The 15,431-nt window shown below is 43.9% G+C and overlaps 1 protein-coding gene across 1 annotated transcript in view; it reads right to left on the reverse strand.

Moving 5' to 3' along the window:
- The window catches only part of LOC143803981 (uncharacterized), a 521,136-nt gene that overhangs the window by 396,947 nt on the left and 108,758 nt on the right, over positions 1 to 15,431 (reverse strand). Inside the window, exons 39-40 of the mRNA XM_077281733.1 lie at positions 934 to 1,170; positions 647 to 769 (exon numbers count right to left, since the gene is read on the reverse strand). Of these exons, the coding sequence (XP_077137848.1) occupies positions 647 to 769; positions 934 to 1,170 (360 nt within the window). The remainder of the gene's footprint in view (positions 1 to 646; positions 770 to 933; positions 1,171 to 15,431) is intronic.

A 15,431-nucleotide genomic window follows, 5' to 3' on the forward strand; every position in this document is an offset into this window, starting at 1 on the left:
AATTAAAAGCAAAGATGCACAGGGAAATGTGAGTGAGCCAGGTCCAAACAAATCAGACAGAGTATGACGTGCTTCATATAAAGACATGATGCATAAAAAGGTGCTAAAAAGCAAGTAATACTATGCCTAACAGATAACAGAACAAGAACATATGAATCAATGTAAACCCAACACCAAGATCACACATATGATGATTGCAGTAATGGGAATGTCCATCAGAGACTCTTAACAACCCACTGACCATTTATTGTTATTTAGACAATTTCTACAGTAGGTGACGGATTTGCTGTGTGACAGATGTAACATGTCCTAGAGAAGCTTCTTACATCAGCGCCTCGCTCATTGTTATACTGAGAGTTGTATGTAATTGTACCGTGATTATCATTAATTACATTACTAGTATGGTATTAATTGTAGAGGTTCACCTGGAATTCTGGTCATACCCGTTTATGTGAGATTTATATTCTACACAGACTAGATTAATATATTTTTTATTCGCAGACAATTTAAAAATGTAAAACACAAGTTGACATAATCTTAATTGTTCTTTTTTCTTCTTTCCACCTTTAGGCTATATGGTAAGTTTTCCTGATGATATAGAACTTTATTATAATGTGATGTGATATTACATCAGCCGTGTACTTACCCTCGCAAGTTCCATTTACACGAGAGAATCCAGTATTACAAGAACATTCATAGCTGCCATTCGTGTTCGTACAGAGTGCATTTACCCCACAAATAAGGGCATTTTCAGAACACTCATCAATATCTGCAAAATTATATAAAGAAGATGTATTTGCTGATAGATACAGTAGGTTATTCTAGATGTTATACAATAATATAGGAAATAAGGAAGTTCAGTACAGAGCGCCCAGCTGTAACACTTGTGCTTTTGGGTATATATTATGTGAGGTAAGGAACGTATATACTCACCCGTACATTCCGTCCCATTACCAGAGTACCCGTCCCTGCATGTACAGATGTAGGAGCCTGCAGTGTTGTTACAGTCCGCCCAGAGACTGCAGTCATTCATTGCTGTACACTCATCAATGTCTGTGCAGTCTTCTCCACCATACCCTTGGTGACATTCACATTTGTATGAACCAGGTGTGTTGGTACAGTTTGAATGGAGTGGGCACAAGTTTTCATTTTCCAGGCATTCATTGATATCTGCAGTGTTAAGAAAACAATCTTACAAGCAAAACGCCATAACCACTGTGGAGGTTCTTAGTGGTGGCAGCCACCTTCATGAAGTGTATACGATGTTGTCCCAGGCTGATAGTTGTTTGCAACATGATGCAATAGTATAATAATAATAGTATATTAACTTTACAGTCCCACATAAAGTATGCATTGGTGTAACTAATGTATCATGGGCACCGGTAAAAAGTTGGAAGTAGGCTCTCATCTCCATGTTTATCAGATTTATCCTCTTTATCCCAAAGAGTGGTTTGTATGTTAATGACTAGGCCAATTTTTACAATTTTGACTACTGTCTCTTTATGAGGTAATAACTCTGGAACTATTCCATGAATCCCGGTGATTCTGACACTGTTTTCTCTTGACATATTGTACTTCATGACAGTGGTAAAATTTCTTTGATATGACTAGCGTTTATTTGTGATAAAGATTTGGCTAAAATTTAGAAAATGTTGCAATTTTCCAACTTTGAATTTTCCTACCCTTAAATCACAGAGATATGTCACAAAAATACTTAATAATTAGCATTTTCTGCATGTCTACTTTACATCAGCACAATTTTGGAACCAAAAAGCCATAAAAATAAAAAATATTTTTTTCACAGAAATTATCTTTTTGCCTCAATTTTTTTATTTTCCCAAGGGTAACAGGAGAAATTGGACCCCAAAAGGTGTTATGCAACTTGTTCTGAGTATACTGATACCCTATATGTGGGGGTGAACCACTGTTTGGGTGCATGGCAGAGCTTGGAAGGGAAGGAGCACCGTTTGACTTTTTCAGCGCAAAATTTGCTGGAATTAAGATCAGACACCATTTCATGCTTAGGAACCCCCTTATGTGCTTAAACATTGGAAACCCCCCACAAATGACACCATTATGGAAACTAGACCCCCTAAGGAACTTATTTAGATGTGTGGTGAGCACTTTGAACCCCCACGTTCTTCACAGAAGTTTATAACATAGTTCAGTAAAAATAAAAAATCATATTTTGCCACAAAATGATATTTTCACCCCAATTTTTTATTTTACCAAGGGTAACAGAAGAAATGGAAACTCAAAAGTTATTGTGCAATTTGTTCTGAGTATGCTGATACCCCATATGTGGGGGTAAACCACTGTTTGAGCACATGGCAGAGCTCAGAAGGCAAGGAGCCCCAGATTTTACTGTTATGGTTTGCAGGTTCCATGTCCCACTTGGTGCCAAAACAGCAGAACCCCCATAAGTGACCCCATTTTACGAACTACACCTCTCAATGAGTTCATCTAGGGGTGCAGTGATCATATTGACACCATGGGTGTGCACAGAATTTTATACCATTGGACATTGAGGACAAAACAACTACATTTTTACCACCAAAATTTTGTTTTAGTCAAAGATTTTACATTTTCACACAAGAAGTGGGTAAAAATGGCAACAAAATTTGTCCCACAATTTCTACTGAATGTGGCAATACCCAATATGTGGCTATACAGTGTTACTTAGCCATGCAGAGAGACTTGGGAGTAACAGAGCGCTATTTGCCTATTCAAGTGAATGGGTCTGTGCACATGTCAGTGTGTTTCCATGGACCATGTGTCCGTGGGTAAAACACGCTGACATGTCCATTTTTTAATGTCAGCATGGGCCACAAAACATCCAGCACACTTGCATACGCATAACATACGGATGTCATCCATGTGACACGCATTGGCGCCGGGGAAGAAGCATTACAGTAAGTGCTGTTCCCCGGCGCCAGGTCCTGGACACAGCTCTCATCATTCTCCCCTGCTCTGCCGGCGATCGGCGCAAGCAAGGGAGAATGATGAGAGTTACATTTAAGTAATAAAAAAAACAGCAGGCGGCGGCTGATGGACTATTACTCCCATCAGCCGACCCCTGCTGCTGCTAATAACAGTGACAGCAGGATCGGCAGATGGGAGTATTCATCTGCTGCTTCTGCACTGTAAATAAATATGGTAATTTAAAAAAAAACAGCGTGGGTCCACCCCTAATTTTGATAATTAACCAGACAAAACAAACAGCTGGGGGCTGGCATTCTCAGGCTGGTAAACTGGTAGTGGACTTGATGTCACTAGACCATACAATGGTGACATCAACCCCACAAATATGAACCCTACTTGCCACTGCTACAGGGCAAGTGGGAGGAGCCGGGCAAAGTGCCAGTATTGGCGCATCTAATAGATGTGCCTTTTCCTGCTAGTTTTAGGCTCAGGGGGTCAATATCCATGGCTCCTTACCAGCCTGCAGGGGTAGGCTGATGGGAGTAATAGTTCCATTAGCTGCCGCCTGCTGTCTCTTTTATTACTTAAATGTAACTCTCATCATTCTCCCCTACCCACGCCGATCGCTGTTAGAGCAAGGGAGAATGATGAGAACCGTGTTAAGCACCCAGCGCCGGGGAACAGCGCTTACTGTAACGCTTCCTCCCTGGCACCCATCATTGTGGTACTGATGCGGCACACTCATGCCACACATGTGCCACAAGTATTACACACACGGACACTGACATCTTCGGTACTGGAAATATCAGGACGTGTGAAAGAGGCGTTATAGCATGTTTTTATGTTTGGCTGCTGTCACACACTAAAAGACACTTTTTATTGCAAAAAATAGTTTTTGCATCACCATATTTTGAGAGCTATAATTATTCCATATTTTAGCACACAGAGTCTTGTTTTTTGTGGGACAAGTTGACTTTTTTATTGGTACCATTTTCAGGCCCATGACTTTTTTTATAGCTTTCTATTCCGATTTTTGAGAGGCAGAAAGAACAAAAACCAGCAGTTCATGAATTTCTTTTGAGGGGGCGTTTATACCGTTTCATGTGTGGTAAAATTGATAAGAAAGTTTTATTTTTCGGGTTAGTATGTTTACAGCAGTAACTCATTTATATCATTTTTTATGTTTTGGCACTTTTATACAATAAAAACTATTTTATTTAAAAAATAATAATTTTTGTATTGCTTTATTCCGAGAGCTATAACTTTTTTATATTTCCTCTGATTGAGCTGTAATGGGGCTTATATTTTGCAGGACAAGAAGACATTCTCAGCGGTACCATGTTTATTTATATCCGTCTTTTTGATAAAGTGTTATTCCACTTTTTGTTCGGCGGTATGATGATAAAGCATTGTTTTTTGCCTGTGTTCACTAAAGGGCTTAACTAGTGGGACAGTTTTATAGGTCGGGTTGTCATGGTCACGGCGATACCAAATATGTGTACTTTTATTGTTTAGATTTTTTTTTCATTCAAATATTTGTTTAGTGATAGAATATATATTGAATTTATTATTATTACTTCTTTTTTTTTTTTTAAATACTTTTACAATTATTTAAAACTTTTTTTTTACTATTTTCTGACTTTTTTACTTTGTCCCACTATGGGACAATCATTTTTTGCAGGCCGTTCGCTTCTATATCATGCAGATTAAGCAGCATCTGTATGCTATAGAAGCTGTCAGCACTGTACTTATACTGAGTACAGTGCACTGATACTGAGAGACTTGAAGATCATGACCTGCGTATGACAGGAAATTTCTTAGCTCTTGTGACCCAGATGTCGTCATGACATTGGGTTACCTTGGCAGCAACCGGGATCCCGCCTCATGCCACGGGGTCTCCAATCCAAAGGCAGAAGAGCTGTCAGCCCTCTGCCTGCTCCCGGAATGCTGCGATCGTGTTCGATTGCAGCATTTCAGGAGTTAAAGTGCCGGGAGCAGTCTATGACTGCTCCTGGCACCTAGTGCCGGGTGTCAGTTGTGAGAATCAGCTGACACCCGGCCGCGATTGGCCGTGCACCCCATGTGTGCACGACCAATCGCGATTATGTACTATACCGTCCATGTCAGACAGGCCCAGGTCACATGGATTGTACAGTACATCGGATGGCATAAAGGGGTTAAGGGCCTTTGTAACATTCTAGAGTCTATAATGACATACACTTGTATTAATGTCCCCATCACTGCACCTTCCTATATTAATGTCCCCAGTCCTGGCAGCTGGCAGTTTCCTGTAATATTGTCCCCAGTCCTGTCCCCTTCCTGTAATAATATCTTCAGTCCTGTCCCTTTCCTGTAATAATGTCTTCAGTCCTGTCCCTTTCTTTTAATAATGTCCCAAGTCCTTTCTCCTTCTTGTAATAATGCCCTTGATCCTGGCTCCCATTCTGCAATAATGTCTCTCATCTGATGACCCTTCCTGTTATAATCTCTCTCTCCTGGACCCCAGTCTGGTATAATGACCTCCATCTTGGGCCCCTTTCTGCTATAAGGACCCTCATCCTAGACCCCTTCCTTGTAAAATGTCCACTCTGTTTTCCAAAACTTAAAAAAAATAAACAATTCTTCTCACTTTCGTTAGCTCCCACAACGTGCAGTGCCCTCTTCTCTTCTGAAGCCAAAAGCTGAGTTCAGCATTTCTTGGTGTGGGCCAACATATACAGCTTTGAATTGAACTTCAAATTAAATGGGGTAGGTGAAGCATTAACCTGCTTTTATGCACAGCCACACTCTGATTTCACAAATATCAGTTTCATAGACTACTATTGTCAGAAAAATGTAAGGATAGTAACACGGGAAGTTGAGTCAAAGTAGGTGGAGGACGGCTGGTCTCGGAGACCTACTGCTACAGGCAACACACATGAAGAAGACCCAACCATAAGTCTACATATTTCCAAAAATTAGTGGCAAACACTACCAAAGTAGCATCAATTTCACCAGAGTAGAACTAGTATAATGGGGACCAACACCTCTTCCATTACAGCCAACCCAACAGATGGAGACTAATGGGCAAGATTGTGGAACTACTGTGTCGCCTACCAAAACCGACCTTGGATAAGTGGCAGGTGAAAATTTCAACCCAAGGAGGGACAAGGAGGTGGCACCAGGTGCTACTCCAGGGCTAACCTACAGAGGATGGCAGCTGAAACCCTAAAGCGGGTAGGCCGGTGCAGCCCAAAGGAGGGATGAAGAATGAAGGCACGCATTGTAGGGACACTGGAACCACGGGTGCAGGTGGGACCAGCTGAGGAACAGAAAAGCACTGGCAGGTGCGGGCTGGATCTGGTGTTACACAAATTGGAACTGGCAGATGTGGACTGGACAGGGCATTACACAGATGAGCAGCTGCAGGTGTGGCCTGGACTGGGTGTTAGACAGATGGGCACTGGAAGGTGCAGACTGGAACAAGTGTTAAACAGATGGCCACTGGCAGGTGTGGACTGGACCAGGAGTTACACAGATGTGCGCTGGCAGGTGCAGGCTGGACCAGGTGTAAGACAGATGGGAACTGGCAGGTGCGATCTGGACCAGCATTTAAACAGATGAGCACTGACAGGTGCTGGCTGGACCAGCTGAGGAACAGGAGATCATTGGCAGGTGTGAACTGGACTGGGTGTTAGACAGATGGGCATGGCAGGTGCGGACTGGACCAGGTGTTACACAGATGGGCACTGGCAGGTGCAGGCTGGATGAAATGTTAGACAGATGGGAACTGGTAGGTGCGGGCTGGACCAGATGTTAAACAGCTGAGCCCTGGCAGATGCAGGCTGGACCAGCTGATGGACAGAAGAGGACAGGCAGGTAGGAGAAGACGGGTAGAGGGTGGACATGCAGACGGGCAGACCTGGGGAATCTGACAACTGTTTAACCCCTTCCCGACCTTTGACGCCACGTAGGCGTCATAAAAGTCGGTGCCAATCCGACCCATGACGCCTATGTGGCGTCATGGAATGATCGCGTCCCTGCCGAGCGGGTGAAAGGGTTAACTCCAATTTCACCCGATCTGCAGGGACAGGGGGAGTGGTACTTCAGCCCAGGGGGGGTGGCTTCACCCCCCCGTGGCTACGATCGCTCTGATTATCTGTTGAAAGTGAAACAGCCAATCAGAGCGATTTGTAATATTTCACCTAAAAAACTGGTGAAATATTACAATCCAGCCATGGCCGATGCTGCAATATCATCGGCCATGGCTGGAAACACTTATGTGACCCCCCCACCCCACCGATCGCCCCCCCAAGCCACCGATCTGTGCTCTGCTCCCCTCCGTCTTGTGCTCCGCTCCCACGTCCTCCTGTCCGCTCCCCCCGTGCACCTATGCCACCCCCTCGTGCTCCGACGCCCCCCCGTGCCCCGATCTCCCCCCCCCCTTATACTTACCGAGGCTCCTGGTGTGCATCCGTCTTCTCCATGGGCGCCACCATCTTCCAAAATGGCGGGCGCATGCGCAGTGCGCCCGCCGAATCTGCCGGCCGGCAGATACGTTGCAAGTACATTTTGATCGCTGTGATAGGTTCTATCACAGCGATCGAAATAAAAAAAATAATAAATAACCCCCCCTTTATCACCCCCCTAGGTAGGGACAATAATAAAATAAAGAAAATATTTTTTTTTCTTTTTCCACTAGGGTTAGGGTTAGAACTAGGGTTAGAACTAGGGGTAGGGTTAGGGTTAGGGGTAGGGTTAGGGGTAGGGTTAGGGGTAGGGTTAGGGTTATGGCATGTGCACACAGTGCGGATTTGGCTGCGGATCTGCCGCGGATCCGCAGCGGATTGGCCGCAGATCCGCAGCGGATTGGCCGCTGCAAATTCGTAGCAGTTTTCCATCAGGTTTACAGTACCATGTACACCTATGGAAAACCAAATCCGCTGTGCCCATGGTGCGGAAAATTCCGTGCAGAAACGCTGCGTTGTGTTTTCCGCAGCATGTCAATTCTTTGTGCGGATTCCGCAGCGTTTTACACCTGTTCCTCAATAGGAATCCACAGGTGAAATCCGCACAAAAAAACACTGGAAATCCGCTGTAAATCCGCAGGTAAAACGCAGTGCCTTTTACCTGCAGATTTTTCAAAAATCGTGCAGAAAAATCTCACATGAATCCGCAACGTGGGCACATAGCCTTAGGGTTAGGGTTGGAATTAGAGTTAGGGTTGGAATTAGGGCTAGGGTTGGAAATAGTGTTAAGATTAGGCTTGTGGTTAGGGTTACGGATAGGGTTAGGGGTGTGTTGGGGTTACAGTTGTGGTTAGGGTTGGGATTAGGGTTAGGGTTGGGATTAGGGTTAGGGTTAGGATTAGGGTTAGGGTTGGAATTAGGATTACGGGTGTGTTGGGGTTAGGGTTGTGGTTAGGGGTGTGTTGGGGTTAGGGTTGTGATTAGGGTTATGGCTACAGTTGGGATTAGGATTAGGGGTGAGTTGGGGTTAGTGTTGAAGTTAGAAATGAGGGGTTTCCACTGTTTAGGCACATCAGGGGTCTCCAAACGCAACATGGCGCCACCATTGATTCCAGCCAATCTTGCGTTCAAAAAGTCAAATGGTGCTCCCTCCAAGCCCCGACGTGCGCCCAAACAGTGGTTTACCCCAACATATGGGGTACCAGCGTACTCAGGACAAACTGGGCAACAACTGTTGGGGTCCAATTTCTCCTGTTACCCTTGCAAAAATAAAAAATTACTTGCTAAAACATAATTTTTTGAGGAAAGAACAATTATTTTTTATTTTCACGGCTCTGCGTTATAAACTTCTGTGAAGCACTTGGGGGTTGAAAGTGCGCACCACACATCTAGATAAGTTCCTTGGGGGGTCTAGTTTCCAAAATGGAGTCACTTGTGGGGTGTTTCTACTGTTTAGGCACATCAGGGGCTCTGCAAATGCAACGTGATACCCGCAGACCATTCCATCAAAGTCTGCATTTCAAATGTCACTACTTCCCTTCCGAGCCCTGACGTGCACCCAAACAGTGGTTTACCCCCACATATGGGGTACCAGAATACTCACAACAAACTGTGCAACAAATATTGCAGCCCAATTTCTCCTGTTACCCTTGTGAAAATAAAAAATTGCTTGCTAAAACATCTTTTTTGAGGAAAGAAAAATACTTTTTCATTTTTACGGATCAATTTGTGAAGCACCTGGGGGTTTAAAGTGCTCACTATGCTTCTAGATAAGTTCCTTGGGGGGTCTAGTTTCCAAAATGGGGTCACTTGTGGGGGAGCTCCAATGTTTAGGCACACAGGGGCTCTCCAAACGTGACATGGTGTCCGCTAGCGATGGAGATAATTTTTCATTCAAAAAGTCAAATGGTGCTCCTTCCCTTCCGAGCCTTACCATGTGCCCAAACAGTGGTTTACCCCCACATGTCAGGTATCGGTGTACTCAGGAGAAATTGTCCAACAAATTTTAGGATCCATTTTATCCTGTTGCCCATGTGAAAATGAAAAAATTGAGGCTAAAATAATTTTTTTGTGAAAAAAAAGTACTTTTTCATTTTTACGGATCAATTTGTGAAGCACCTGGGGGTTTAAAGTGCTCACTATGCTTCTAGATAAGTTCCTTGGGGGGTCTAGTTTCCAAAATGGGGTCACTTGTGGGGGAGCTCCAATGTTTAGGCACACGGGGGCTCTCCAAATGCGACATGGTGTCCGCTACAGATTGGAGCCAATTTTTTATTCAAAAAGTCAAATGGCGCTCCTTCCCTTCCGAGCCCTGCCGGCTGCCCAAACAGTGGTTTACCCCCACATATGAGGTATCAGCGTACTCAGAATAAATTGAACAACAACGTTCGTGGTCTAGTTTCTCCTTTTACCCTTGGGAAAATAAAAAAATTGTTGCTAAAAGATCATATTTGTGACTAAAAAGTTAAATGTTCATTTTTTACTTCCATGTTGCTTCTGCTGCTGTGAAACACCTGAAGGGTTAATAAACTTCTTGAATGTGGTTTTGAGCACCTTGAGGGGTGCAGTTTCTAGAATGGTGTCACTTTTGGGTATTTTCAGCCATATAGAACCCTGAAACTGACTTCAAATGTGAGGTGGTCCCTAAAAAAAATGGTTTTGTAAATTTTGTTGTAAAAATGAGAAATCACTGGTCAAATTTTAACCCTTATAACTTCCTAGCAAAAAAAAAAATTGTTTCCAAAATTGTGCTGATGTAAAGTAGACATGTGGGAAATGTTATTTATTAACTATTTTGTGTCACATAACTCTCTGGTTTAACAGAATAAAAATTCAAAATGTGAAAATTGTGAAATTTTTAAAATTTTCGCCAAATTTCTGTTTTTTTCACAAATAAACTCAGAAATTATCGACCTAAATTTACCACTAACATGAAGACCAATATGTCACGAAAAAACAATCTCAGAATCGCTAGGATCTGTTGAAGCGTTCCTGAGTTATTACCTCATAAAGGGACACTGGTCAGAATTGCAAAAAACGGCAAGGTCATTAAGGCCAAAATAGGCTGGGTCATGAAGGGGTTAAAAGGGAGGGAGCTTGCGCTCCCCAAACATATTGCCCGGGCATACAACTGAATCTTAGGGGACACTGACACATAGGGGGCGAGATGAGGAGGTAGTGTATGAGTGGGAGACACTGAATGTCCTGTCTGTTGGTGCGAGGAGATCCAACAAAGGGCCAAGTCTGTAATGGCAATACATCAGAAAGTCTGTAGTAAGAGGGAATGGTTCACTATGTCAAAGGCAGATGCCAGGTTCAGGAGAAGGAGGAGGACAAACTAGCGTCACTTGGATTTAGCAGTTAGTAGGTCGTTGGTGACTTTAGTTAGAGCAGTTGCAATGTAATGGTGCAGTCGGAAGCCATATTGTTAGTGGTCAAAGAGGGAGCAAAAGGTGAAATGGGAAGACAGTTCAAAATGGATGTGTTGTTCTAGTAGTTTGGAGGCATAAGGTAGAAATGAGATGGGGCAATAGCTAGACACAGAGGATGGGTCAAGGGAGGGCTTTTTTAGGATGGGTGTGATCGAGGTATCGAGGTATTCTTGAGTCATGAGGGGAAGACACCAGTTGTTAGTGACAGGTTGAAGGGGTGTGTTAGACTTGGGATGAAGACTGTGGTAAGGTTTGAAATGAGGTGGAATGTTATTGGGTCAAGTTTGCTATTGGTGAGATGTGATTTGGAGAGTACAGAGAAAAGTTGATCTTCCGTGATGGTGAAGTTGGTTTTGGAGGAGAAGAGTTGAGTACTTATGTGGAGGGACTGTGGGGACTTTAAGGCAAAGCCTGCCTTACATTGTCAAGCCTCTGCTTGAAGAAGGAGGCAAAGTCTTCAGCTGAGATGAGAGGAGAGGGAGTTGGTGGATGGATGAGAGAATTGAAAGTACTGAATAACTGTTTAGGGTTGTGAAACAGGTATGATTGTGCAGCATTTTTACAACCCTCTGTTACTGGAAGGGCTACTCCACTCCCTTTCTTTGGCAGCTGCACAATGGTACTCTTTGTAGATGAGGGACAGAAAGAGCATGTGCTCCAGTAAATGGCAAGCGCTGCATCAAGTGGCCTCTGCTCCTCTTCCTCCACCTAAACAGGTGGCACCCCAATTACCCTAGTTTTACCCCATGTCACAACAACTCTCCAACCACCCAACTGACTGGAGGGAACCACAGATGACTGAGTCTGTAAATCTGTTCACACATTCTATGTCATGGGTATTGGAAGTGCACTTCAAAGATTCAGTGTCAAGAGGAGGAAATCATCTGCACCGATGAGTAGTTCAGATGAGAGGTTTTTCATGCTATTTAAATGGGGTTAGTTTGATATGTGCTGTGCTTGATAAAGGTCATGTAGATCGAAATGTCTCCACAGAAGGCAGAATAAAGCAAGATTAATGTTCACCAACGTGTACAGGGATGTCTCTAATCTCTATTTGATATATGCACCTCTCTTACAGTCCTGCAGCTTGTTCAGTCTATTCCAAAGTACAGCATCCAGCCCTTGTTTGTGCAGTTGTGCTCATGTAAAAGATTGTTTCCTCCTACACATGCCAAAGCTAAGAGCTTGAACATCACCATCTTCAATCTACTAATAATAATAACCTTTTGTTTATATTCCGCAGAGCTTTACAAGTCAGCAGTTCATATAAAACAGTCAAAAGTTACATTTATGAAAATCAAACAATTAAAGCAAACATAATGATGACCCTACTCTTCAGAGCTTACAATCTACAATGAGGTGGGGGGGTGACACAAATTACAGGTGCTTATTTATGATGATGGTCCAACCATCTTGAGGAAACGAGGCTGCATGAGGCTTTTGGGTACGGTCGAGTTTGATGGTGAATTATGCTCAGAGAAGTAGAGAAAAGGCTATAAATAAAAAGGACTTTCATTAGGAAATGTGATAAGCCACCCTAAACAAGTATAATTTTAAGGAGAAACTAAAAAAATGTGTAAGCCATGGTTATACTTCTAATTTCATGAGGGAGACATGGTAAGAGGTAAATTATCTAGGTAGGAGATTGAACCGAGCTAGACAAAGAACAGATCAGGGGTGTTACCGTCTTTGTGTGTCTCAGAGGTTGAAAGTTGCGAGAGTGTTATGACCCCAATGGCGAGGGTCTCAGAGGAACGTGGAAGTCTGCAGAATACAAAAATCCAGCTCATAGGGCAGTGGTAACTGGGTTGACCATATATCTACTCCTAACGCCAACACTAGAAGTAGCCGGGGATCATTCCTACGTTGATTCTAGATGACACGCGCCAGCCGGAGAATCTAGCTACCCCTAGTAGAGGAAAACAAAGACCTTTCTTGCCTCCAGAGAAGGGGACCCCAAAGCTGGATAGAAGCCCCCCACAAATAATAACGGTGAGGTAAGAGGAAATGACAAACACAGAAATGAACCAGGTTTAGCACAGAGAGGCCCGCTTACTGATAGCAGAATAAAGAAAGGTAACTTATATGGTCAACAAAAACCCTATCAAAATCCACACTGGAAATTCAAGAACCCCCTTCGTCCAAAGGAAGGAATCCGAAACGCGCGTTGGGGTGCGTGGATTCAGGACACGGCCATTTATCAGGTATCAACCTACAAATTTGATAGTCCTCCCAGGTTCGCTTTGCATATTATGCGATAGCGTTCCTTGTCTATTTTGCACATTTTGGCTGCTCTATATTTGCTTTCTTTGCACATTATGCGTTAGTGTTGTTTGCTTATTTTGCACATTTGGCTGCTTTATATTGGCTGATCCTTGGCCATAACACTTTTTGCACTTTTTGTATGCCACTGTTTAGCACTAAATTGTGTGTATTGGCACACTGTTACACCCTTTTGCCATTTGCAGCTTCATTTTATAAAAATTTATTATAGGGTGTCCTTTGGGGTTTTAATATATGAATCCTTAGCACATTTTTGCACTTTAGTTTATTCCTTATATAGAAGCAGTGTGAAATTGGGAGTATTAGCTTAATTGGCCGGCATAATATATGCTATCATCTTTTGTCCTGTATTTAAATATTGATTTTAAGTATTTTAATCTGTATTGTCAGTAAATATTGAATAAAACATTATTTTTAAAACATAGTCCCTTGTTCTGGTACTCTCTGGTCATCCGTATACAGGTGTCTGGGTTTTTGAAAACCAAAACAAATAGCTTAAAGCAAAAGGCAGACTTAGCTGATATAACTGGAACCAGGATCAGTAGACAAGAGCACAGCAGACTAGCTCCGATAACTACGTTGCCAGGCATAGAACTGAAGGTCCAGGGAGCTTAAATAGCAACACCCCTAACTAACGACCCAGGTGCGGATAAAAGGAATGACAGAAAAACCAGAGTCAAAAAACTAGTAACCACTAGAGGGAGCAAAAAGCAAATTCACAACAGTACCCCCCCCTTAGTGAGGGGTCACCGAACCCTCACCACGACCACCAGGGCGATCAGGATGAGCGGCATGAAAGGCACGAACTAAATCGGCCGCATGAACATCAGAGGCGACCACCCAGGAATTATCCTCCTGACCATAGCCCTTCCACTTGACCAGGTACTGAAGCCTCCGCCTGGAGAGGCGAGAATCCAAGATCTTCTCCACCACGTACTCCAACTCGCCCTCAACCAACACCGGAGCAGGAGGCTCAGCAGAAGGAACTACAGGCACAATATACGCCGCAACAAGGACCTATGAAATACATTGTGAATAGCAAACGACACAGGAAGATCCAGACGAAAAGATACAGGATTAAGGATTTCCAATATCTTGTAAGGTCCAATAAAACGAGGTTTAAATTTGGGAGAGGAGACCTTCATAGGAACAAAGCGGGAAGAAAGCCATACCAAATCCCCAACGCGTAGTCGGGGACCCACACCGCGGCGGCGGTTGGCAAAGCGCTGAGCCCTCTCCTGTGACAACTTCAAGTTGTCCACCACATGATTCCAGATCCGCTGCAACCTATCCACCACAGAATCCACCCCAGGACAGTCAGAAGGCTCCACATGACCCGAAGAAAAGCGAGGATGGAAACCAGAGTTGCAGAAAAAAGGCGAAACCAAGGTGGCGGAACTAGCCCGATTGTTAAGGGCAAACTCAGCCAACGGCAAGAATGTCACCCAGTCGTCCTGATCAGCAGAGACAAAACACCTCAAATAAGCCTCCAAAGTCTGATTGGTTCGCTCCGTCTGTCCATTAGTCTGAGGATGGAAAGCAGACGAAAACGACAAATCAATGCCCATCCTACTACAAAAGGATCGCCAGAACCTGGAAACGAACTGGGATCCTCTGTCTGACACAATATTCTCAGGGATGCCGTGCAAACGAACCACGTTCTGGAAAAACACAGGAACCAGATCGGAAGAGGAAGGCAGCTTAGGCAAAGGAACCAAATGGACCATCTTGGAGAAGCGATCACATATCACCCAGATAACGGACATGCCCTGAGATAGCGGAAGATCAGAAATGAAATCCATGGAGATATGTGTCCAAGGTCTCTTCGAGACAGGCAAGGGCAAGAGCAAACCGCTGGCACGAGAACAGCAAGGCTTAGCTCGAGCACAAGTCCCACAGGACTGCACAAATGACCGCACATCCCTTGACAAGGAAGGCCACCAAAAGGACCTGGCCACCAGATCTCTGGTGCCAAAAATTCCCGGGTGACCTGCCAACACCGAGGAATGAACCTCGGAAATGACTCTGCTGGTCCACTTATCCGGGACAAACAGTCTGTCAGGTGGACAAGACTCAGGCCTATCAGCCTGAAATCTCTGCAACACACGTCGCAGATCCGGAGAAATAGCTGACAAGATAACTCCATCTTTAAGAATACCAACAGGATCAGCGACTTCAGGAGCATCAGGCACAAAGCTCCTAGAAAGAGCATCGGCCTTCACATTCTTTGAACCTGGTAAATACGAGACAACAAAATCAAAGCGGGAGAAAAACAATGACCAGCGGGCCTGTCTCAGATTAAGGCGTTTAGCAGACTCGAGATACATCAGATTTTTGTGATCAGTCA

This window comes from Ranitomeya variabilis, chromosome 2 (assembly GCF_051348905.1).
Source record: "Ranitomeya variabilis isolate aRanVar5 chromosome 2, aRanVar5.hap1, whole genome shotgun sequence".
NCBI lineage: Eukaryota > Metazoa > Chordata > Amphibia > Anura > Dendrobatidae > Ranitomeya > Ranitomeya variabilis.